This window comes from Rhinolophus sinicus, chromosome 18 (assembly GCF_057876585.1).
Source record: "Rhinolophus sinicus isolate RSI-liver-muscle chromosome 18, RSI-T2T, whole genome shotgun sequence".
Classification (NCBI taxonomy): domain Eukaryota; kingdom Metazoa; phylum Chordata; class Mammalia; order Chiroptera; family Rhinolophidae; genus Rhinolophus; species Rhinolophus sinicus.
In genome coordinates, this window is record NC_142518.1 from 86,305,429 (window position 1) to 86,332,313 (window position 26,885).

General features: G+C 37.9%; 1 protein-coding gene across 8 annotated transcripts in view; it reads right to left on the reverse strand.

Moving 5' to 3' along the window:
• TENM1 (teneurin transmembrane protein 1) overlaps positions 1–26,885 on the reverse strand; it is a 1,194,370-nt gene that overhangs the window by 500,218 nt on the left and 667,267 nt on the right. For all 8 annotated transcript variants that reach the window (XM_074324280.2, XM_074324276.2, XM_088794943.1 and 5 more), the window contains one exon: positions 18,035–18,275. In XM_074324280.2, the coding sequence (XP_074180381.1) occupies positions 18,035–18,275 (241 nt within the window). The remainder of the gene's footprint in view (positions 1–18,034; positions 18,276–26,885) is intronic.

Sequence of the window (26,885 nt, forward strand, 5' to 3'; positions counted from 1 at the left end):
CCTCTTCGAGGTTGCAGACTGCCAGTTTCTCACAGTGTCCTCATGTGGTGGAAGGGGCTAGAAAGCATTCTGAGGTCTCTTTTAGAAGGGCACTAATCCCATTCATGAGGGCTCTGTCCTCACAATCTAATCATCTCGTGAAGGCCCAACCTAATACCATTACCTGGGACATTAGGTTTCAACATATGAATTTTGAGGCGATACGAACATTTAATTATAGCAGTGGTTTCCAACTCAAATTACACTATAGACTGGAGAATAACCTATCCTCCAATAAAGACTTCAGAAAAAAGGAATAGGAAGAGGGAAGAAAGGAAGGGAAACCAGAAACTGCAAGTCTAAACAGGAGTTGACTAAAGTGAGCAGGTAAGGAAACAATAGATTTGCCTCACCATTAATCTAAAAGATTGTTTCTCAACTGGGAAGAAATTCACCCACAGGGGACATTTGGCAGTGTCTGAAGATACTTTTGATTGTCACAACTGAGGGGGAGGTTGCTACTGGCATCTGGTGGGTAGAGGACAGGGAGGTTGCTGAACATCTTGCAATGCATAGGACAACCCACATAACTGAATTGTCCAGCCTGACGGCAAGGTTGACAAACCTTGGCCTAAAACTATTCCTCTGATTGGAACATGTAGTTTTGAAGTAGTCAACATCCTTATGGGAGGGAATCTGTCCTTCTTTAAAGACATTCAGAAAAAGATTTTCTTGCCAGGCACTCATGATTTTATCTGCCTCCCCAAGCTCATAGCTGTTCCTCCCTTCAAGCTATTTTCACTAGAAATTGGTCTATTATCCAAACAAATATCTTGAACTCTAGGGCCAGAGAACATGCACAACTCACTCATTTTGTCTCAAACATTTACCCTTTGTGGGGACAGAATCCAAAAGAGCAGTTTCCAGGCTCTCGGCCTCACGTGGAAAGGTGCTAGCTCGGTTATTATATGGCCATCAGCTGTAATCAGATGGCCATCCATTGTGGCTGGGTGGCCATCAGCTATAACCAGTTAGCTATTAGCCACTAATATAACTGCCGTGGCTACGCTAGGGGGGTTTGTTGGTTGGCAGAGAAGCAGACGGCGGGTTGTGACTAGCAAGTGCAGTTAGAAAGTGGATTGTGGACCGTGTTGATCCTACTTCCTGTGTCTCTCCCAGCCACCATCGAGACTGGGGTACACAAAGACCCCTCGTTGGGTTACTGGCAGATGTTTGCTTTTGTGTCTCTACCAGCCGCCATCAAGAATATAGTGGTATGACTCCCCTGTGGCTCCCGTTGTTGTTCCTTTTTGGCCTCACCATATCCTGCGTTCTTGTGCGGGGAGCGGGAGCTGAGACCCTGCATGACACCCTTGCTGACCAAACAAGGAAATCTTCATAAGAGATGGAGAATAGAAAACATTTTCTACCTTCAATTTTTAAAAACTGTTTTCAAATAATCTCCCTCATGAACCTGCCATAAGGCATAAATATAAAACCTGAACTGATTAGAACATGCAGAGTATATATTAATCACAGCAAACAACATTAACTCCTTTCAAGTTAGGCCACCTAAGAAACAGTAAAATTCAGCTTTGTGCTGTGTTATAAAGCTCAGTAACTATAATTCCACCTGAGCACAGCAGAATTTGTGGAAACCAGGACTTCCTTCCACAGCAATGTTCTCTCCCTGGTCCCCTGCTGTGTGGATTCCAGAGCTCAAATAAAAAACTTATTGGTTCACTTTAATTATTCAGGGATAGCACAGGGAGATAAACAAGGTAAGGTCAACCTCAAAAGTATATAGATCCCCCTTACCCTCGTCTCCCATTCCCCACCCCCCGCCCCCCTTACGGTGATGGAAGGAGAACTGACTCTGGGCGATGAACACACATGGGATTTATAGATGATGTAATACAGAATTGTACACCTGAAATCTATGTAATTTTACTAACAATTGTCACCCCAATAAATGAAAAAAAAAGTATATAGAGATTTCACATACATCTTTGACTTCTAAAAATACATCTATCTCTATTTGGCAAATATAATATTAAACCTGAACTTATTTCCCTTCTGCATCATTGTCAATAGTCTGAATAAAATACAATTGTATATATATATTATTGTATACATATATTATGTTCAAAAAGACAACCCTGATATTTGGTAAGATTTTCAGTTACATAAGATTAATTTATGATCATTTGATCTAAAATGGAAAGTAGATTCACATTTAAGAATGACTTTCTACAAGAATAGCAATTTTTTAAAAGTTCTATTTTATTGTTTTGTTCACTTGAAACTAATGGAAAAACAATAATTACCACCAAATCCAATTAACCAGAATGCCCAGTTTTGGGGGCATTTATGCTCATCAAGGTTTTAATATAAATAGAATAAAAACCAGATTATGTTTCAGGGAAATTTAACTGAACTATAAATATTTACCAAAAGACAAAAAGGAATGACTTGTGGTTCTTTATATTTTAGAGACAAATTGTTATAGTGCAAAGAATATTGGATTTGTTGTATGAAGACTTGCATTTTAGCTCTAACTCTTGTTCTAACTGCCATATGGACAGATTATTAAATTCCCAATACCCAGTTTCATTATGTTTACATTGGGCATAATTTCTATTATATATACCTTGCAGGTTTTCTTTCTTTCTTTTTTTATTAGTTTAAAATGACATAATGAGTTAAAGAACTTTGGACAATTGAAAATTATACATGCAAACTTACATATGCACAGATATAATATGTTATCTAAAATATTAGTCTTTTGAATATGACACATAAGAAAAGTATTTAGCTACAAGTGTATCTACTAAAAAGCAACCAGCTATATTGCCATAAAGTTATCTAAGTTAATGATACTTTTCAATATAGTAAATAACAAAAATTGAAAGATTAGACTGTCACAGGATGAAAAAAAAATATTTTAGTCAAAAGATTGAAAGGTGAGGGAAATAGCAGATTGTGAATATTTTTTCCCAAAAGAAAATCAATTTACTTAGGAGGCCAATATTGTATCACAAAAGGAAAGAACCAATGATATCTGTTGTACTTGATTTATGTTGTATAACGATTTATGTTGTACTTGATACTTTGATAGTTGAATTGGAAATAGCCATAAGTTAGCATTTATGTTGTCAATGAAAGCCCTGTGCATACATATGTCACTATTAAGTATCTTCATCAGTAATGGGGGACTGCCTAGTGTTTTTTGTATGCCAGATGGAGACAGTAAATCTAAATTATAATCTTGGGTTGGTCAATGATAGCTGCTTGCCCTTGGGAATATGACTTATATTTGAAAGCCAATTTTAAATAAGGGCAGGAGGGTATAATACCTCCCTCTAGTATTAGATTTGCAAAGACAAACTTCGGGCACCTAAGATATTTGTTATTTTTCAAAGGCAGTGTCATCATCAGCTGTATGCCCTTGTTGAGACTTGGCAACCTACGCAGCATGTATTACTGTGTGGGATCATGCTGTTTTCTTCAGCATTATGTGACCATCACTGTAAGTTTCCTTATTCTTTACCATCAAGGAAACTTGATCTCTAACTTGGTGTTTCAGTTTCTTTCTGTCAACCACATCACCATGCTGGTGACTAATGTGTACCTCCTCTCTGAATGTAGTCCCTCCCGGACTCCATTTTTTCCCTCCTAATTTATATGAAAGTTTTGACTTGGTTCAGCTTCCTCTCAATCCACTTACTATTCCATTTCAAAAGAGTAGTCTCTGTTTCCATTTTCTTACCTCTTAACAATTTTTCAAACCTATTGCAGTCCAGCTTTAATCTCATCACCGTACTGAAATCGGCTACTTAAAATTCGAGAAGTCTGTAATTGACAGATTCAGTGGTCTCTTCTCATCCATGTTCTATTTGACTCCTCTGAGACATTTGAAAATCATGATCACTATCGCCTTGAAATTTTCTCCTCTCTTGTTTATTCTTTTATTTTATTACCCCTCAATCACCTATGCGGGCTTTTTTTCTTTCCTGGACTCCTGAAGATACATTCCCATGGTTTGCTTTATAGTATTCTTCTTACACAAAACTCTCTGTCTAGGTCTTTCAATATTTCCTCCATCATTAATGGAAATCCAATTATTATGTGTACCTATGAAATTCTTTATTATCCATGTCTAGCATGAGCTCGTGAATCAGACAGAAGTATGTGCGAATTGGCTCCATTACATACTAATTGGTGACCTTGTGGCATATTGTTCAACTTTTCTAAGCCTCAATTTTAAGGAAATTTAAGTTGGAATAAATGTGGTAATAGCTTAGCACAATGTTTGGCACATAGTAAGCATTCAGTAAGTGGTAGGATAAAAACTTTTTCTCTTTTCTCCTCTTCTGGGACCACGATCCATATTTTCAACTATTTATTGGCTATTGGACATTTCAAACTGAATATCCCACATAGATGTTTTAATAATTCCCAAAAAATCCTTATTGTCTGCTTCTACCAACTACTGTTTCTGATTTCAGAAATCTACTCCATCTGTAGTTCCCTGTTTAGTTACTCCCTCTGTCACCCCATATACCCTACAAAAATCTTATTGAACAATATGAGCCAAACACAGGACTCAAAGTAAAAATTTTTAAACAGGGAATAAAGACAAGTAAATAAAACATTTGGAGTGCAAATATGCAATGGAATAAGGTCTTCATAGACATATGCACAAGGTGTTATGAGACCATAGACAAAGGAAAATTCTATGAAAGTTGCTGTGGGGAAGTAAAGGCAGGTAAAGGAAGACTTCTTAGAAGTAATTTTGACTCCTTTCCCCTTTCTCCCATATTACATCTAGCCAGACCACCGGCAATATTATTAGCCTCAATATGATTAACACTTTAGGGTAAAGGCTTCTACCCTTCTAGAATGTAAGCTCCACAAAGGCAGAGATTTTTGTCTGTTTTGTTCTCTACTGTAGCCCCAACAACTAGAACAGTGGCTAGTACACAATAGGCACTCAATACAGATTTGTCAAAATTTGTTAAAACTTATCTATGCCAGAATTAATTCATCAAAGCATTTATAATGAACTGTTTTTCATTTAAAATATTTGCATTGTACACATTCTTATACCCTCAGAAATAACATCGAAAATGTAACAGAATGGAGAAGCAGATGTTCCTGTTTATTTGCTTATCTGTTCACCAAAGGGGGCAATTCTTTTTGAATGTTCCTGTTCTTTAAATGGAATACTCAGTACTGCATTTTCACAATTCTTGCAGAGAGATTTCAAAGACCTCAAGACTTAACCTGATCTTATCATTTGCTTTTAAAGCTACAAATAGTTTTGTGTTCTGGAATTAACAAAGAATCAGCTGGATTCTTCCAAAGGGAAATGTTTAGTAGGATGTCTTACACACACACACACACACACACAAACACACACACACTCTCACACACACACCTGTAGAAAAAAAGGAGATTCTGTTTCTCATTTGTTTGTCTTGTTCTTTTGTTGTTTTTGGTTTATATACCACATATCAGTGAAATCACATGGTTCTCTGCTTTTTCTGTCTGACTTATTTCGCTCAGCATTACTCTCTCAAGATCCATCCATGTTGTCACAAATGTAGACACAGATAATAGTTTAGTGGTTGCCAGAGGGTAAGGGGGGGTGGGGGGTGGGGGTTGGGAGATGAGGGTAAGGGAGATCGAATATATGGTGATGGAAGGAGAACTGACTCTGGGTGATGAACACATAATGGGATTTATAGATGATGTAATACAGAATTGTACACCTGAAATCTATGTAATTTTACTAACAATTGTCACCCCAATAAATTTAATAAAATAAAAAAAAGGAGAATAATTGATAGGGAAATAATTGTTTGCTACTTCAAATATATTTCATACTTTTAGTAAAATATAACAGACAAGTGTCTATTAACTTGACATGGCAATGAAAATATTTATTATGAGTAACTGGATAAGTAACTTTGTAGTCAATGAAGTTATTAAGAACTAGTTTGTCTCTTGATCAAAAGTAGGTATTTCTGTTTTTAAATATAAAACCCAGGATAGGGGAGTAAGTATACATGATGATGGAGGATAAAAAGGTTGGTACAGGGATTCCACTAAAATTTAATTTTTGTTTGCTATACTCATTTATTTTATCAATCATGTCATTTTTTAAAAATCTCTAAAATATTTGTGTAGATTCACATTTGGATTGCTAAATAAATCTTCTCCATATTAAAACCAGCCTTCATCTCAGTGATGATTAAAATTTCCTTTCCTTATAAAACGAAACATTATGTTTGCCTTTGGTTTTTATTTTGAAAGGAAAACAGTCAATTCAAAAGCATTTAAAAAATAATACCACTACCGAAGTGACTAGAGACTGTATCATGATAATCTCCGAAATATTGCCCTTCGTTGCCTAAGCACAATAGACTATTATAGATATATTTTTACTCTCAATATATAAAATATATTTTAAAGCTACAGAATTCTCCTTCGTGTAAATTTAACATATTTCACATCCATCATTTGTTGTAGGCTGAAAAGCTTGGTTGATTCCTGTTCATCTGTAGTAAACAGGATTTATAGGTCATAGATTAGTTCTACGAAGTCCTTTCCTGTCTTAAAAAGAATCTTTAAATCTGTGGCTGAAAATAGATTTTGCTAAACCAGTGCTGTTAAAGGATTAAAGCATGATATATTGTTGGATCTAAGCACTGAATATATATATTCTGAGCTTTTTTTTCACTAGTCATTGTTGAAGGGAAAAAATTATGTCCTTACATCCATTTAAGACATTGCAAATGTCTTACAGAGGGAAAAACTTTAAATGTTAGATAGATTTTAGTCCCCCATCACTGGGTGGCGGGGGGAGGGGGGGACTTACTTTTATGGATTAGTATTTAAATAACCATAGATATTTAAATCATTGCCATCACCACCTCCAAATGAGTCTTATTTCCCTAACACAGACACTAGCTCTAGAATTCTGGTAACAAGCATTGGTCATATAAATTTCATTTCTGTTTCCATTTCTTGCCAACATATCCTCTGCCAATAGCCCTGGCTCTTCTTTTATAAAAATAACCCTGTTGACTCCATTTAATTGTCACATTGGCCTAAAGCCAACAAGGACAGTTATCCTCATACCAAGCTACAGCCATCTGTCAGAATATACTAAAAATCAATGAAGACAGTTACTACCCACTCTTCTGGCATTACTCCTCTACACAATTCTGATTTGTCTTGTGAGTTGAAATGGTTGTTAATAGCAACTGCAAGTTCTCCCTAGTATTGGATATCACAGCAAAATCTTTAAGTAAAGTTACTTTTGGTGACTAGATCATGGTTAATGTCCATCATCACTGAGAGTAGATAAGCAAAGTCAGTTAGGGTCTAGAGCCAACATTTGGCCAAAAATTCAAAATGAGTAAGATCACCAAGTAAACTGAGTTAGGAGTTTGAATTGGGGGACAACAAAGAGAATAATTAAGGGAAACCAAAAGTGGCTATAATTCCACTTCAAAGTGAATTCAGATGAAGAGGTTGAGTAGCTAACAGAACTGTCCCAGTGCTCTGCAGGGAGTGGCTATGTTTGACTTCCTGGTAGAAAAGAGTACTACTCTACTTTACCTGGTGTTACAGGCAGAGCAATCCACTAACACACAAAGTGCACAGATAGAATGGAGAGACCGATATAGAAAGGAAAGCAGTAAGTCAGTGTGGGGGCAGAGCCCCAGAAAGTAGTTTACAGGCTCTTGGCCTCACGTGGAGGGGTGCTGGCTCGGGTAGTAGATGGCCATCAGCTGTGGCTGATTGGCCGTCAGCTGTAGCCATTGAGCCATTGGCCACTAATATAACTGCTGCGGCTACGGAGGAGAGTGGAGGAGAGTCGTTGGTCGGTTGGCAGAAAATGGACAGCAGGTTGCACGTCCAGTGAACCCAGCCTCCAGTGATACTATAGTGCCGCCAGCAAGAATATAGTGGTATGACTCCCCTATCTATGGCTCCGTGGGTGTTCCTTTTTGGCCTCACCATATCCTGCGTTCTTATGTGGGGAGCGGGAGCAGAGACCCCGCGGGCCTCCCCGCACGACAGTCATGATACTGAGAAGCTGAAATGGAGCAAAAACCCATGTCAAAGGAATGGAGATGGGAGAAATGTGACAAAGAAGAAGAACAGAAAAAGGAGAGGAAAATAAAATGAAAGTGCAAATCACATGTGAGGTCTCAAACAATCTTTGTAACAACTTTATGAAATGAGTGCTATTAACCCATTTTTAAGATCAGGTTCACAAAGGTTCAATAATTTGCCCAGGTACATACAACTAGGACCAGAACTGAACCTCTGTCTTGTGGGGCAGCCTGCAGGGTCTCTGGTCCCACTCCCCACATAAGAATGCAGGATGTGGCTAGGCCAAAAAGGAACACCCACGGAGCCATAGGTAGGGGAGTGTCATGCAGGAGGCCCTGCTCGCTGCGCCATTTGTCGTGCAGGGAGGCCTGCGGGGTCTCTGCTCCCACTCCCCACATAAGAACGCAGGACATGGTGAGGCCAAAAAGGAACACCCACGGCGCCATGGATGGGAGAGTCATATCACTATATTCTCGCTGGCGGCATCCGCCTCTCTGCAATCCGATCTTGCTAGCTCAGCCACCATCTTCTTGCTAGCCCCCATTTTTTCTGCTAGCGTAGCCACAGCAGTTATATTAGTGGCCAATGGCTCACTGGTTACAGCTGACGGCCAACTAGCCACAGCTGATGGCCATGCAATCACAGTTGATGGCCATTTACTACCTGAGCCAGCACCTTTCTATGTGAGGCTGAGAGCCTGGAAACTGCTTTCTGGGGCTCTGTCCTCACAGGAAGTCATACCACTATAGTCTCCCTGGAGGCTGGAGTCACCCGACGTGCCACCTGTTGTCCGTTTTTCTGACAACTGACCGACTCCTTGCTAACTGCAATCCGCCGTGCTAACTGCAATTCACGCTTGCCAGCCACCATCTTCTTGCTAGCCCCCATTTTCTGCTAGAGTAGCCATGGCCATTATATTAGTGACCAATGACTCACTGGTTACAGCTGACAGCCAACTAGCCACAGCTGATGGCCATCCAATCACAGTTGATGGCCATTTACTACCTGAGCCAGCACTTTTCCACGTGAGGCCGAGAGCCTGGAAACTGCACTCCTGGCTCTGTCCCCACAACCTCAAACCTGCATCTACTGGTTTCTACAATACAAAGTCTTAGCCACTCTTACAGCTTGTCAAGCAGGGTACCCTGCTCGTTGCGTCATTTGTCACGCAAGGCGTCCAGCGGGGTCTCAGCTCCAGCTCCCCACATAAGAATGCAGGATGTGGCTAGGCCAAAAAGGAACACCCTCGGAACCATAGGTAGGGGAGTCATACCACTATAGTCTAACTGGAGGCTGGATTCACATGATGTGCGACCTGCTGTACACTTTTCTGCCTGCCAACCGACCCATTGCTAACTGCAATCCACCATGCTAACTGCAATCCGCGCTTGCCAGCCACCATCTTCTGGCTAGCCCCCATTTTTCTGCTAGCGTAGCCATGGCAGGTATATTAGTGGCCAATGACTCACTGGTTACAGCTGATGGCCAACTAGCCACAGCTGATGGCCATCCAATCACAGTTGATGGCCATTTACTACCCGAGTGAGCACCTTTCCATGTGAGGCTGAGTGAGAGCCTGGAAACTGCACTCCTGGCTGTGTTCCCACACAGCTTTTATGAAGAAAGCACAAAAGCATAGCTTTGGGATTGAGGCTTATCCCACAGGGAGGGAAAGGAGACTTTCTGGAGAAGAATCACAGAATAAGAGGATCTTTGAACTCTAGTATATCTAAGGATAGGTCTCTGGATAAGGAAGGAGAATATGGAAATAGAATAGTGGGAATTTCAGAATAAAATTTAGATTTCTGGCTCAAAAATTATGGTCTTTTGGATCCACAATGATTACCTCTTATTAGTATCAGAAGGAACTTATTTGCTCACAGAATAGCCAACCTAGTACAAGGGTTTAAATGGCAAATGGAGGAAAAGTGAGAGGAAAAACAAGAAGAATAATGTCTATTATTACTGAATTCGTAACCATGGACGACTCTGTATGCAATATGCTCTTCCCAAAATGCCCTCTTATCCATTTTTTCACCTAATGCCTCCTCATGATTTTAGATCAAAATTATTTTTAGGCCATTTTCTCATGGAAATTTCTACTTTCCCTCTTCTACCTGCCTCAACACTTCCTCTGCCACCACTATTCCTAGCTGGGTTAAGTCTGCCACCTCTAAGTGTTCCTACCTTGGAATCACTTAAATTCAGTAAAGTACTTATGGTGTTGTTATTTACTTTGCTTGCTTGGGCTTCCCTATCACAGAAAGTGTCTGAATGTGAAGACCTTGGACCTATAGCCGAGGTTCAAAATCTGACCTGGATCTGCTACTTCTTACCTGTAGGATTTTTCAAAGTTCCTTAACACCTCTGTACCTCAGTTTCCTCATCTGTCAATGAAGATGGTGACATTAATAGTACCTACCACCTGGAGTTATTGTAAGGATTAAAGCAGTTGATTTAAAAGGGCTTAGAACAGTGTTTAGAATCTAGTGATGCTATACATTTAGTTATCATTACTATTACTGGTACTAGACCATAAGTTTCCTGAGTAGAGGGAATCATATTCCTCATAGTAGCTGCAGTATATGATGAATAATCAGTAAACGTTTGCTGAATGCCTCCCTATGCAAGACATGCTCAGTAATCCACAGACTATGTGAATATTACACAGGTATATGTGAATATTATACATAGGTCTATGTGAATATTACATATTTTTAGAGTAGATTAAAGCTAATGTGCTCTCTGAATTGTAGCGACTCTGAATTCCTCTCCTTGCCAGCAGGGCAGTGCCAGTCTCTTATATTGAAAATGATATTTATTGCACAGTTTCTATGTGCCCAGATCTGAGCAGACATTTTACATATATTATCTCATTCAGTTCTCAAAACAACCACAGGAGGTAGAATCTGTCATTTTCTCCACATAACAAATGGGGACAGTGAGGCTCATGGAAGTAAAGTAATGTGTCCGAGTTCACAACTATATAATTAGCTTAGACCAGGGCTGTTTAAGCACATATGTTTAACACATCACCCAGGCTCTACATCTTTGGCAATGTGCCCATCTTTCCAGATTGTGAAAGACATTCCATCACCTCACCCTAAAAAGGTAATCCAGATTTTGGGAATGTGGAGAGAAGTCTTGGAGGAGGAGCTGGAAAGGCTGATCTCTTAGTAAGGGCAGCCTCAGGGCAGGACATAATCCTGAATGTAGTAGGTAGTCAGGGAATTGTTTCTATGAATGACAGAAGGCAGGTAACAATTCAAAAACTGTTCTGGAGATTTATCACAGGGCAAGCTTATAAAGCCTCACAGATGTGTGCCATCAAACCTGGGGGAGGGAATGGTTCAAATTGGAATTTGCTGGTTGTTATAAATTGAATATTTATATACCTCAAAAATTCATAGGTTGAAATCTAATCCCAGTGTGATAGTATTTGGAGGTAGAGCCATTCAGAGGTTATTAGTTCGTGAGGGTGGAGCCTTCACAATTAGGATTAGTGCCCTTATAAAGGAGTCCCCTGAGTGCTCCCTCCCCCATTCTGCCATGTGAGGACTGCAAGAAGATAGCAGTTTATGAATTAAGAAGCAGGTTCTCACCAGACACTGAATTTGCCAGTGCCTTGATCTTGGACTTCCCAGACTCCAGAACTGTATGAAATAAGTGTTTGTTGTTTAGACTACCAAGTATATGGTATTGTTGTTAGAGCAGCCTGACTGGACTAACAGTATATCCATTTGAAAGCATACATAGAGAGGAAGTGTGATGTTCTACGTGTATACTTGGAGGAAATCATGAACATAAAGGTAGAAACATCTTTAACTAAATGAAGATAGAAATAGAAAGGGACAAATAGTAGAGTGATTTCTTTTGTATTATTATTGCTACTATTATTGTAACATTTATCAGGTGCTTATTATGTGCCTGACTGCTCTAAATATACTATAAGCATTAATTTATTTACTCCTCACAACAGCCTTATGAATAGGTTGTTATTATCATCCTTGAAGATGAGAAAACTGAGGCATTGCAAGGTCAAGTAATATGTTCAAGGTCATATAGGTAACAGATGGTGGTTTAGGGAGTCTAAAATAAGCTTTTGGCCAGATGGAGGAAGTAGATACTCATTTCTAACACAGACCACAAAAAATGTCCTAAAAATAGTGTAGTAAACACGACTGATTTCAACTCTACAGACATCTGCCAGTCATGTGACAAGTCTCCAATCTCCGTTGTTGACAACTCCAACTCCAAGAAAGTAGAGAAAATGATAAGGAGACTTGCTTCTCTCACTGACTCAAAGAAGAAAAAAGAAAAAGAAAAGAAAAAGAAACTGATGAGTTGAAGGTGATAGAAACCTTTAGAGAAAACAACCATTTTAGCTTAGAGTCCCTAAGTACATCATGAAGCAAAAATCCTAGACTTTAGGAAAGGAGGTCTCTAAAATGAAGTAGGAATAATACCATGTCCTGAGAACACTTTGTTAAAAGGAGATGAATTAAGAGTTGGGAAAGTTTGTTTTCTATTGAAATCTGTGTGCCTGTACTGGTTGTTCACGTTGAGGTTTCTAAAGAATATGTACCAAAATAAAGGGATGAAAATCAAGGATAAATAAATATAAGAAGTTGTGATGAAAATAATGCCAAGAAGGTAATACCCCAGATGAGACTGACACTTGAAAAAAAAACCAAAAACTGCTAAAGATGACTAAAGAGTTTTTGTTTCGTTTTTATAAAAATATATTTAGAGTAAAAAGAGCAAGGATAGGACAGATGTGCAACTCATGCAATGTTATTGGGTGACCAAGATCAGGGAGGCCTTCTCAACAACTAGTTTTCTTGGTGAAAAAGCATGATCATTGACTCAAAAGGGTAAAAATGAATATCGGTAACTGTAAATTGAAGCCTAAGCTAGGCAAAGTGTTCATAAGATGGCACTCAACTGATTTAAATGAATTAAAATTATATCTCAAGAGTGGTGAGAGGTCTTATGGATTGGATACCTAGTCATAGTTACTAAAGATTCAAGACTGAGGTGAAATGTGTCAGAAGACTGGAGACAGCAACAATTGACTCTGGTGTTCAAAAGGGATAGGAAGCCCAAGGACTCCTCAGACTAGACCAAGAAACATCACGTTGGTTGAGTGTAAAATTCTAAAACAGGTTATTTAAAAAATAATTTATAGCACTTAGAGAAAGATAGTAACGATGAGAAGGCAGCATAAACTCTCTAAGAACAAATCCTGTAAGACAAATCTCATTTTATTTCAATTTTTGACATGGTTATTGGATTGGCAGATCAGTAAAAATGTAGGTATACTGTATCCAGATATCAGCAACACATTGACGAAGTCTCTCATGATATGTCTGTGAAAAAGATTGAGAAATGTGCGTTGTGCATTAGTAAAAGAATATTGCCTGATGGGTAAATGTCAACCTGCAGGGAAGTTCCAGTGGCATGCTACAGAGCTCTGACCTTGATCTTGCCCTATATACCATTTTTATTAACGACTTACATAAAAGTGAGGAAAGCATACCTAACAAACCTAAAGATGACACAATTATGGTAGCAATACTATGCATACTTTGTATGGCAGAATTAGAATTCAGCTCCATCGCCACAGGCTAACAAGATGAAATCAAATTAGGCCAAATCAAGCCTCTAACCATATTTCCACCTGTACCCCATACAGCCCAAGCACACAATTTAAAAAAGCTTCAACTATATAATTATGGAATAAATGAATTGTGGCTTAGCCTTAGAACTTGTTAAAAGGTTTTAAGAGTTTAGTTACCAAGTGTTCTCAATATGTATCAGTAGTGTTATGTAGCCTTCAAAAAAGCTGACAGTGGAGAGCATTAAAAGAAATATTTAATTAGAAAAAGGGAGACAACTGATTGTTGGTGATTCCTAAATGAGTCAGTCAAGCAAGATGATTGCAAAGACTTCCATCTAAGGCACTTCAGATCTACTCCCAGACCTTGCTCATGGGGCAGCCATAAATGGCCATGCTGATGTTTTTTAAAAATCACATGACCTTCTCTCCCCTTAGCCTTAGCTGACTGAGAAAATTACTGACAAGGCTTGCCAAGAAACTTAAACTCAACCTGGTACAAAAGGGATTAACTGGGCTAATCAAATTTCCTCTCTTATGTTTCTGAACTAAAGGGGAACAGAATTTGCCACCCAAAACTATGTCTCTTTGGCATGTTGGTTATTTTGGGTGATTAGTTTGAAGAGACAGCAAATACAGGAGAAGCTCTGAAAACCAAGTAGAAGTTACCCTTTGTAAGAGACATTAACATCTATAAGGGAACTCTCCATTTGTAAGCATGTCACCCCCTCTTTACCAGGAAGAAGAGGATGACTCAATCTCCAGAATCTCTTAACAATGGAAAAGGCATAAAAACTTACCCTTGTTCTCTGTGCTTTTCCTGATAATCTCCCATAACTGTCTCCCCACTCACAATATCTTTCTTTTGTCTTCAGCTGAAGATGGTATTTAAGGTGATGGCTTGTGCCATTTTGACAAGTTATTTAGTTTTCCAGGTCTCTCCCATGTATACAAGAGGTATACATGTTATTAAAACTCTGTTTGCTTTTTTCCCTTTAATTTTTTATTATAGGGTAGTCTCAGTAAAGAACCTATAAGGATAGAAGAAAAATAATTTTTCCTCCCCTACAGAACCTACAGCTAGCAAGAGAATTAGACAGTTAGGAATGGAACATGCAGCTGAAGGGATGAGATAAGAGGCGCCAAGTGGTACACTAGGAGTCTTGTGGTACTCTGGAAACCAGACAGTATTATGAGAAAGTAGAAATTATGTGGTAGATAAAAGAAATATTGAGCTAACGATACGCTACTGGACAAAGAAAGGGACAGAGAGGGACAAAAATGGCGAGAATTGCGGAGTCGCATTAGTGCCAGAGATATACTGACCTTACCTTTCTGTGGGGGTAGACCAATCTTACTTTGGTTCCCAGGAACTGACTGTATACTTAGAAAGATGTTTTCATTACTCCAGGCAACCTGAATGACCTGTGCTCCTTGTAACCAAAGAGCCTAATAAGAACCCACACCTATATTCAGCCATGGCCATGACACTTCAAGAGCTGTTCGGACAAACTGGATTGTGGGACTGGAGTGTTGAGAGACAAGGATGGAGGATTTGAAAGCAGTTAATGTGAGGAACAGGTGAAGGAACTGGGGAAACATTTAGTTAAAATAAGAGAAGAATCAGGAATACTCAAGAGCTGTCAGGTGTGAGAGGTATTTTATTTATTCTGTGATACTCTAGAACTAGATCTGGGGGAAATGGGCGGAGTTAACAGGTGAGAAATTTTGGTTCAATAAGTACATTCCAGTAGTTGTTTGTGATGGCATGGAATGTGTTAGGAATGAGTCAAGTCCCTGTTTTGGCGATATTTAAGCAGAGGCAGGTGACCACTTAGTAGGGGTAGAAATATTACTTTTGAATTGTGTAATGCTTTCCAATGTATGAGGCACTTTGTGCTACACTAGCTTCATTTTCCTACAACCTGTTGAGACACGCAGTTTTACATTCATTTTTACAGATGAAGAGCTGAGGCTCAAACAGGTTATGTTACACAGTCATGAGTAACACCAGGGTACCCACAGTTACTTTTTATTGAATACATGTGAGATAAACATTTTAAAGGATATATTTGGAATATTCTAGCTGATCAGGATGATAGGATTTCTAGGTTTTTTTAAAAAAAAATCATCCATGTGATGTTGAATATATTTTCAAATGTACTAAAAAGGTATTCTCTGCTCAGTTTCACATGAAAACTTATGCTCTTCTCTGTGTCTTGTGAAAATGAGACCAATTAATACATTCCTTGTATATAAACAGAAGGTCCGTGGGTGCAGTTTGTACAAACATGTCTAGATGCACGTTTAAAATAAAAATAGTTCTCTCTCTCCATTTGCCTGAGCCCATTCCCCATCCTCCTTCCAATTTTCCTGTTATTTGGCTTCTTAGAGGAAATGAGTGTGTTTGCTTGGAATGCTAGTTAACCAGATTGCCTCAGTATTTCCTTAGCTCTTTATCACTAAGTCCTGCAAAGGAATTAAAAAAAAAGTGTGTAAATCACCACCGTTAGTGAAAACTCCTTGAATATATAATGTACATTGTTATCTGCTTCTCTCACTTCATTCACCGCTCCACTTTCAATTAAAAAAAAAAGATACACAAACCCTATCACTAGCACAGTTCTAATTGGGTTATCTTCATTGTAGGTGCTGGCTGCTATATTTTCTCTTGAGAGATATCAGAAATATCAGTTTATGAAACTATGTAATCTAGTAAGTGATGGATGATAGAGTTTCCGGGATTTGGGCCATGCTTTCAGTTTGTTGGTGGTGACATATTCTCTGATGCCATGACTGGCATTTAACTTAATATGCTGCTTAGGAAAACAATAACCAACCTTATAATGTGGGTTTATTAGTCCTTCCCTTTCCATTCCAATTTCCAGATATTAGGATAGAAATTTATAACAACTGACACCAGACATTGCTTTCCAAATGATACATTATACCCATTGTTTACATACAAATGTGTTTAGAAAAAGCTTTGGTTGTCACCCCAATAAATTTAATAAAATAAAATTTTTAAAAAAAAAAGAAAAAAAAGAAAAAGCTTTGGTGGAAAAAGCATGTAGAAGACAAAGGGAAGTCCTTGAATTTATAAGGTAACAGAATACTATCTTTTATTAAGTAATGTTTTTCTATGTTAATAGAAAGTTGTAACTTTTTATTTAAGATAGTGACTAGAAATGATGAACAATTTCTCAGTTAATCCCATCTAGTGTTAAAAGTCTATTATGATGAAGGGACCTAGAGCTGTGGAGGAGTAAAACTTAAATCACATGACAAAGATTTGAGGAATGAACCTGGAAATGTAAATACATGAAGTAACAGAAAAAATAGAGGCAAACTTCTTTGCTCAAAAGACCATATTTCATCCTAAAGGCAGAATCAAGTTATACGTGGACTTCCAATTCATGAAGCAATGGGGGGTGGGGGTTGGGAGATGAGGGTAAGGGGGATCGAATATATGGTGATGGAAGGAGAACTGACTCTGGGTGGTGAACACACAATGGGATTTATAGATGATGTAACACAGAATTGTACACCTGAAATCTATGTAATTTTACTAACAATTGTCACCCCAATAAATTTAATTAAAAAAAAAATTAAAAAAAAAATGTTCGAAGGCAATTTACTTTTTCAAAGAATCTTATAAATAAATAAAATGCAAACAATTGCTGTTTCTCCAATTGTGTTTGGATTTTCCTGTAGTGTTGCTGTTTCTTAAATGAAAGAACCATTACATTGTAGTAGTTTGAGGATGCAATGATAGTTTAGATCAGGGGTGTCCAAACTGCAGCCCGCAGGCCAACTGTGGCCTGCAATCCATTTTTAATTGGCCCACAGCAAATTCCAAAAATATATTTAGTTTACTTAAATAAACCAGGTGAGGCAATATGTACGTCACCTCGAGTGAGTGGCCCCGGCTGTTTGTGTATTTTACCACATATGTCCCTTGGTAAAAAATGTTGAAAAAAGTTTGGACACCCTTGGTTTAGATAATGGCTTTGCTTCCTATGTTTTTGTGGGTGTCTGCCTGTGGGGTGTTTACATTTCTATGATCTCATCTTTTCACATGCATCTGCTTTGGTCTGTGTGTGCAGGTATGCCTGAATTTAGATGTGTGCGTCTGTGTGTTCATCTGTGTTTGCAGAGCGGTCTGCCCTTTTGTCCATGCATGTGAATGTTTATCTCTGTGTTCATGTGTGTGTCTGCAGATATCTATGATGAAATGAGTTTCTGTACTCAGTGAAATCATCCTCTGCCAATCCTTAAGTTTAGTGGGCTCAATAATAGTTCAAGTACCTGGTCTCCAATGGTATGTTGCTATTCAAGACCCAGCTGTTATGCAGATGAACTGAGTCCTGTGTACTGGTTGGGGGAACTGGAGCAGCTGGGCTGGGCTGGCTGCGGGTAGTCATTGATCTCCTCTGAAGAGAGTCCACTGCAGGGGGTGGCTTCCTAGCACAGGTGCAGGCATGAGGAGGTGGCGGCGGAGGCGGGAGGGGTCTGAAGGTGAACTGGTTGTGTGGGCTGCTCTGCATGTCTAAAGAGGAGAGAAGAAAAACACAAAATGGAAACTTACACTATCACTTGGCAGTCAGGGAAACACAGCTTGTCAGACTTATCAGATTTCAGAATAATATAACCTGTGGGGTGGGGGGAAGAGTTTTAAGTTCAGTCTATCTGTAAAAATGTCACTTAACTTTCAAAAACACATGCCACATGCTCATGAAATGTAAAGCATTCACAGTTGCATTTACACGTAAATTCTTCAGGGCTATAGCTGCTAAAAAGTACATGAGGCTGCCTCACAGAATTTGTCTTAGTTTCTGCTACTGAGCAAATAAATCATCAACAAGACATGAAGCTACAGAACAGAAGTGAGCTGATTTCGATTAATCGCAAGTCTCACTTCAGAAAATACCAGCGAAAGGTGCAAATTTATTGCAAGGAAATTCATCTGACACTTCCAGTAAAACTATAAGGCTACCTTCTGACTTACCTCAAAAAAGGATGTTAGCCTGCCTACATGGGAGCAAATCCATACTTCAGAAAAACAGCTCAAAAGTGTGTAACTCAACTGCGTGAAACTAATCTCTTTGCCAGCTACCCCTACTCAGAGTGCTACTTGTAAAAAACAGGCTAAAAGAAGTTTGTTCATGTTAATATACTTGGGATGCCAAAAAATGTGTAAAATGGACACTTAGATCAACGTTGCTCAAGCAGTAGTTCGCCATAATCAGAAGTGTCTGGACACTGAGGGTAACCACTTTGAGCATCTCATAATTGCAGAAGTTAAACGTGACTTGTATTCATCTTTTGTTATCAGTATATATTGAATATTACAATTTTAATACAGTTTTCCTTTCTTAAAATGTGTATACATTTTTTTGGCACCACTGGTATGTGTGTGTGTATATATATATACATATATACATATATATATATATATATATATATATATATATATATATATATATATATATATATATATATATAATTTCCATGGCCATGCAAAGCACAGTCTGCTCCCAGAGCCCACTGCCACCTTTCTAGAAGCTCTGCCATATTAGCTACAGGGAAGCAGGGAAAATGTTTTGTTTTTTTTCCTGCCTGTTTGCAGAGGGGGCATCCTGGGACAGAGGTCCTCATACTTCTTTTGTTGCTATTGTTTGGTATTTTCCCACTGTTTGCCTGGTAGGCACAAGTAAAGACAGTGAGTTAGAATTTACCCCATGAGAAATACCCTAATTAAACCCCTTTGAAAAGAAATCGCTACTATAGCTGATAGCCACCTCTCTTCCACAGGAGAAACATAATAGATGTCAAGTGATTTGTAATACCAGCATGGTCTGGATAAACTTTGCATAGAGCATTGCTTTGTCCCACCTCCCGAATGACTGAGAACTGAAAAGCAGAAAAATGCCAGAGGCTTTTGATACCTCCCTAAACTCAGCTCTTTTGTGGGGAGACTCACTTTGCAGTGGCTGATCACACACACGCACACTCACGCACGCACGCACACACGCACACACACACAAATCACTTATTTCAGTCCTTCCACCTCAAATTTGAATTTTGAAGATACTGATATGGTTTTTGTATTTAAAATGATACTAGTGCCCCAAGAGCATGACAAATTCTTAATTGTGTTTTCTAGTATGGATGGATTTCCCTTTAAATGAACATACTATATGAACAACAGAATTGTACGAAAGATAGGGAATGGATCAGAGATCATTCATTTTATACAAAGAATTTCTTTAGATAGTTAGCTACCCTTGTGTATTTAAAAGAAACAAATACTTCATGAATTTTCTGAATCACCTCTATTATTCCAGGCCCAGCCCAAATCCCATATCCACTAAAATCATCATAACTATTTAACATCTCATTAATACTTTTAAACCTCTGGGCTCATACTCATAACCATAACCAGAAATATGCTTTCCACCCTGGGACTCAAAAAGCATTGAATGCTGTGACGCAAAGGACCTTAGAGATCGTCTCATTGTGCAGATGAGAAAACCAGTGCTCAGAGAATTGCTTGTCAAGGGACACTTGGCAAATGAGTGGCAAGGCCAAGACTAGACCCCACATCTCCTGACTCTGGCTAGTGCTCCATTCACTGCATTGCAGATCTCAGTCATGCAAGTTCTTTTTTCACCTCAAGATTTAGAGACACAAAATCCCCCACATTTTCTGGATTTTTCACTTATGACATACCACATTGCATTGCAGTGATTTATCAGTGAGCTTACATCTTAGATCATACCTCTTTAAATGTAGAAAAAATGTACAAAAAAGTGTTTTGTAACGCTGTGCAGCACAGGAGAATGGAAAGAGCACATAATTTTGGGGTATTGCAAACCTGAGTTTGAGTTCTGCCTCTGCTATTTTGAAGCTTTAACCCATTTAACTCATTTGTAAAATGAATATAACCATCTTTTTTTTTAAACAAGTTTAATTCATGTAAACTGTGCTTGGCCATAGTATGTCAGTGGTATTTGTTTATTGAACGTAGTAGAAATATGAAACTTTAAGACTGGAAATAACCATAGGGATCACTTCAGCCCTCCGTCCTCTTTTCTGCATTTTACAGATGAGGAACCCAAGGTTCAGAAAGGTCAAGTGACTTGTTCAAAGTCATTCAACTTGTGTGAATTTGCCTGCCTGTGTCTCATGATTCCCAGCCCAGTACTCTTTCCATTATACTCTTCTAGAGAATAAATATGATTCTTTTCTCTGACTTTAACACTTAGTATTCTTATCATAAATTTGGGAACTGAGTTTGCCTTTTACAGCATTACACTGATATCCTGTGTTTTTGTCTTATCTTCCAAAATATACTCATGTTTCTTAGAGCAAAATTATCTATTTTTCTTGTATGCCATATAACAATGACTACAGTGTTAGGTACAGAGTAAGATTCCTAAAAGCTTTTATTGACAAAAAACTGGTCCATCCTCAGTGTTCCTCTGGCTCTTTCATTCTGATGTAGCTACTGGATATCTATTTGATAGTTCACAGAGCAGTAGATTTCCCCTTTGGGGTTGTCAGTGGACTCTCTCTAAGAACTATGGGGAAAGACAGTGATACCCTGAAAAGGGTGCTTAAAATCATGCCCCTCCAAGACATGAAAAGAGCAGCAGTGACTCACTCTACAGATTTGCCATCTAAATCCATGAACTTAATGACATGGGGAAATGAAGCAAAGGGTGGGAGTCCAGAGATAGAAAAAGAAAAGGAATCAATTTTAGGTCTTTGGTTCATAACATCTCCAAATGATACATAGGACATCTATTATTCTAATCAGTAGCGTTTCTGCCACTACAGTTGTTCAAAAGAAAGACAGCTTATATTCATTACAATTGTTCAAAAGAAAAAAAATTCACTCATTGTCATCAGGATTTACTGCTTACTGGATTTCCTCAAAATCTTTCCAACTCCCTTATTATTATGAAAAAAATGATAAAAAATTCTACTTCATTTCTACTTCATCAAAAGCTACAATTGTAGTGTTATATTATACCACTTCTGCTACAGGTAGAACTGCTTTGTATTTTTATTTTTATTAAATACATGTATATATTAAATACATGTATATATAAATACATGTATTTTTATTAAATGCATGCATATATATAGTGCGTGTGTTTTGATTTATATTTATTTTATTCTTTTATTCTGTATTTTTGTTTACATACTTTAAATATCCAGAGACTTCCCTACTTGTTAAAAACTGTCTTTAAAAGGTTTCACAATATTGGATTGTTGCTCTGAGTGGAATACATCCAGATCACAAGCCCTTATGAAATGCAAATCATCTTAGCATCATTCTTTTTTTCACCTCAGGAAAAAAGTGGAGAATGCACTTGTTCCCTCCCAAATGAAGTAATTTAATCCTTGGGCTCCATGAAATAGAATTTCTTAACATTAAACCCTAATGAAAAATACATTAGGGTTCAATATCAGGAGCTCTACAACACCAATTCTAAGGGTTAAAAGTCACATTCACTCACTTCCAAGTGTATCTGGCAACCATATATTTCTGTGCCTGAGAGACATGCAAAGAAGAAGGGAGGTGAGGAGAGTAGTGATTATGCAAATGTGGATACCCAGAAATACTTATAAAGCTTTCTGAAAGGAAATTAAGTTTTTGATCGAAAGGTCCAATTCACATAATATACTTGGATAGGAGCCAGTTTTATATTCGAGGTCTTAAAATAACTTGGTAAGAAAAATCTCTCCTGGTGGAAAAGATTGTTCCAAACTGTCTTATAGTTTGTCAAGTCCAAGGCATTTTAAGTGTAGCAGAGCTGTTTACAGAAGTGTAAGCCTTTAGAAACAACATTGCCCTTGTCTCCAAAAGGTAAGTGTGAGAAGAAAATTGTCATGCATAGCTTTTTCCTTTTTCTCTTTTTTGAACTCACAATGTGATATATAGATGATATATTACAGAATTGTGCACCTGATACCTATGTAACCTTGCTAACAATTGTCACCCCAATGACCTTTAATTTAAAAAAAAAAGAAAAAAATACACCTTATTTTGTATCACATGTTACAGAAACTTTCCACCAGAACTTAGAGTATTTTTCAAAAACACAATGTAGGAAATTATCAGGTTGTCCATTAGGGTGCTTTGCTGCTTTCATTTCATTAGCATACAAATTCAATTCAGTTATAAGGCAGTGTTTGCATTTCTAAAGCTCATGGCACTATGTAAAGTCCTGCATAGACAAAGAATTTATAGGAAAACACGGTTGGGACAGAAGACCTGAAGTTTGCTTGTGAAAGTGGGTGTCAGAATGGTTGCAACTTACGAGTTATTGTGAAGTGGTGGAAGAGGGGTTACCTGAATCAAAACAGAAAGTTCTAAAAGCACATGTGGTGAACTATGATAGCTGGTAAGTGTTTTTCAGGTGTATGTATGTACGTATCTGTGCATGATGTGTATTGCTAGGAGTCTCGTTCTGCTGTATACAGTTTTCTGAATTGACCCAGTATTTTTTATTATTAAATTTATTGGGGTGACAATTGTTAGTAAAATTACATAGATTTCAGATGAACAATTATGTATTACATCATCTATAAATCCCATTGTGTGTTCATCACCCAGAGTCAGTTCTCCTTCCATCACCATATATTCGATCCCCCTTACCCTCATCTCCCACCCCCCACCCCCCACCCTCCTTACCCTCTGGCAACCACTAAACTATTGTCTGTGTCTATGAGTTTCGGTTTCTCATTTGTTTGTCTTGTTCTTTTGTTGTTTTTGGTTTATATACCACATATCAGTGAAATCACATGGTTCTCTGCTTTTTCTGTCTGACTTGTTTCGCTCAGCATTACTCTCTCAAGATCCATCAATGTTGTCACAAATGTTCCTATATCATCTTTTCTTACCGCCGAATAGTATTCCATTGTGTATATATACCACAACTTCTTTCTCCATTCATCTATCGAAGGACATTTTGGTTGTTTCCATGACTTGGCCACTGTAAACAAAGCTGCAATGAACATTGGAGCACACGTGTCTTTATCTCTAAATGTTTCAGATTTTTTGGGTAGATACCCAGGAGAGGGATTGCTGGATCATATGGCAATTCTATTCGTAATTCTTTGAGGAACCTCCACACTGCCTTCCATAGTGGCTGCACCAGTCTGCATTCCCACCAACAGTGTATGAGGGTTCCTTTTTCTCCACAGCCCCTCCAACACTTGTTACTATTTGTCTTGTTGATGATAGCCATTCTGACTGGGGTGAGGTGATATCTCATTGTGGTTTTGATTTGCATTTCTCTGATGATTAGTGATGTTTAGCATTTTTTCATACGTCTATTTGCCATTTGTATGTCCTCTTTGCAGAAATGTCACTTTAGGTACTCTGCCCATTTTTCAATTGGGTTGTTTGTTTTTTTGCAGTTGAGTTGCATGAGTTCCTTGTATATTCTGGATACTAGCCCCTTATCGGAGGCACTGTTTGCAAAAATCTTCTCCCATTCAGTTGGTGGCCTCTTTATTTTGTCGATGGTTTCCTTTGCTGTGCAGAAGCTTTTAAGTTTCATATAGTCCCATTCGTTTATTTTAGCTTTTACTTCCATTGCCTTTGGCGTCAGGTTCATAAAATGCTCTTTGAACCCAAGGTCCATAAGTTTAGTACCTAAGTTTTCTTCTATGCAGTTTATTGTGTCAGGTCTTATGCTTAAGTGTTTGATCCATTTTGAATTAACTTTGGTACATGGTGACAAACAGCAGTCCAGTTTCATTCTTTTGCACGTGGCTAATCAATTCTCCCAGCACCATTTATTGAAGAGGCTGTCTTTGCTCCATTGTATGTTTTTAGATTCTTTGTCAGAAATTATCTGTCCATATTTATGGTGTTTTATTTCTGGGTTCTCAATTCTATTCCATTGGTCTATGTGTCGGTTTTTCTGCCAATACCATGCTGTTTTGATTATTGTAGCCCTGTAGTACAAGACAAAGTAGGAAGTGTGATACCTCCATTATTGTTCTTTTTCCTTAAGATTGCTTTGGCTATTCGGGGTCTTTTGTGGTTCCAAACAAATCTGATGTTTTTTTTGTTCTATTTCTTTAAAATATGCCATTGGGATTTTGATGGGGATTGCATTGATTCTGTATACTGCTTTGGGTAATATGGCCATTTTAACTATGTTGATATTTCCAATCCATGAGCATTAAATGTCTTTCCATTTCTTTGTGTCTTCTTCAATTTCTTTCAATAACGTCTTACAGTTTTCAGCATATAGGTCTTTCACATCCTTGGTTAAGTTTATTCCTAGGTATTTTATTCTTTTTTGCTGCAATTGCAAAAGGAATTGTTTTTTGTATTTCTTTTTCTGAGATTTCATTGTTAGTATATAGGAAGGCAATGGACTTTTGTGCGTTGATTTTGTAGCCAGCAACTTTACCGTATTCGTTGATTGTTTCTAATAGCTTTTTGGTGGAGTCTTTAGGGTTTTCTATATATAGCATCATGTCATCTGCAAAGAGTGATAATTTAACTTCTTCATTCACCATTTGGATGCCTTTTATTTCTTTCTCTTGCCTGATTGCTCTGGCAAGGACTTCCAACACTATGTTGAAAAGCAGAGGTGATAGGGGACATCCCTGTCATGTTCCTGAACGTAGAGCAAAGGGCTTCAGTTTTTCTCCATTAATTATGAGATTAGCAGAGGGCTTGTCATATATGGCCTTTATTATGTTAAGGTATTTTTCTTCTATACACATTTTATTAAGTGTTTTAATCATAAATGGATGCTGTATATTGTCAAATGCTTTTTCTGCATCAATTGATATAATCATATGATTTTTGTTCTTTATTTTATTTATGTGATGTATCACATTGATGGATTTGCGGATGTTGAACCATCCTTGTGCCCCGGGGTTGAACCCCACTTGGTCGTGATGAATAATCTTTTTAATGCATTGTTGTATTCGATTTGCTAGAATTTTATTTAGGATTTTTGCATCGGTATTCATCAGAGATACTGGTCTGTAGTTTTCTTTTTTTGTGCTGTCCTTACCAGGTTTTGGTATCAGGGTAATGTTGGCCTCATAAAATGAGTTAGGGAGTACTGCCTCTTCTTCAATTTTTTGGAAGAGTTTGTGCAGGATTGGTATTAGATCCTCTTTGAGGTTTGGTAGAATTCACTAGTGAAGCCATGTGGTCCCGGACTTTTGCTTTTGGGAAGGTTTTGGATGACTGATTCAATTTCGTTACTGGTGATCGGTCTGTTTAGATTTTCCAGTTCTTCATGTTTCAGCCTTGGAAGGCTATATGTTTCTAAGAACTTGTCCATTTCTTCTAGGTTATTGAATTTGGTGGCATATAGTCCTTCATAGTATTCTTGGATGATCCTTTGTATTTCTGTGGTGTCCGTGATAACTTCCCCTTTTTCGTTTCTGATTTTGTTAGTCAGTGTCTTCTCTCTTTTTATCTTAGTAAGTCTAGACAAGGGTTTGTCAATTTTGTTAATCTTTTCAAAGAACCAGCTCTTTGTCACAGTAATTTTTTCTATTGTCTTTTTGTTCTCTATTTCATTTAGTTCTGCTCTAATTTTTGTTATTTCCTTTCTTCTGGTGACCTTGCGTTTCACTTGTTCTTATTTTTGTAGTTCTTTAAGGTGCAACACGAGGTTATTTATTTGTGAGTTTTCTTGTTTCTTGAGATAGGCCTGTAATGAGATAAATTTCCCTCTTAAAACTGCTTTCGCTGCATCCAAAAAATTTTGGTAGGATGTATTTTCATTGTCATTTTTTTCTGTGTATCTTTTGATCTCTCCTCTAATTTCTTCTTTGACCCAGTCCTTCTTTAAAAGTATGTTGTTTAATCTCCATGTATTTGTGTTTTTTCCCGCTTTCTTTTTGCAGTTGATATCCAATTTCAAAGCCTTGTGATCAGAGAATATGCATGGTATGACTTCAATCTTCTTAAATTTGTTGAGACTGATTTTATGTCCCAAAATATGGTCTATCCTTGAGAATGTTCCATGTACACTAGAAAAGAATGTGTAGTCTGATGTTTTAGGATGAAGTGCTCTATAAATGTAAATTATGTCCATTTCATCTAATGTGTCATTTAGGGCAATTATTTCGTTATTTATTTTCTATTTGGATGGTCTATCCA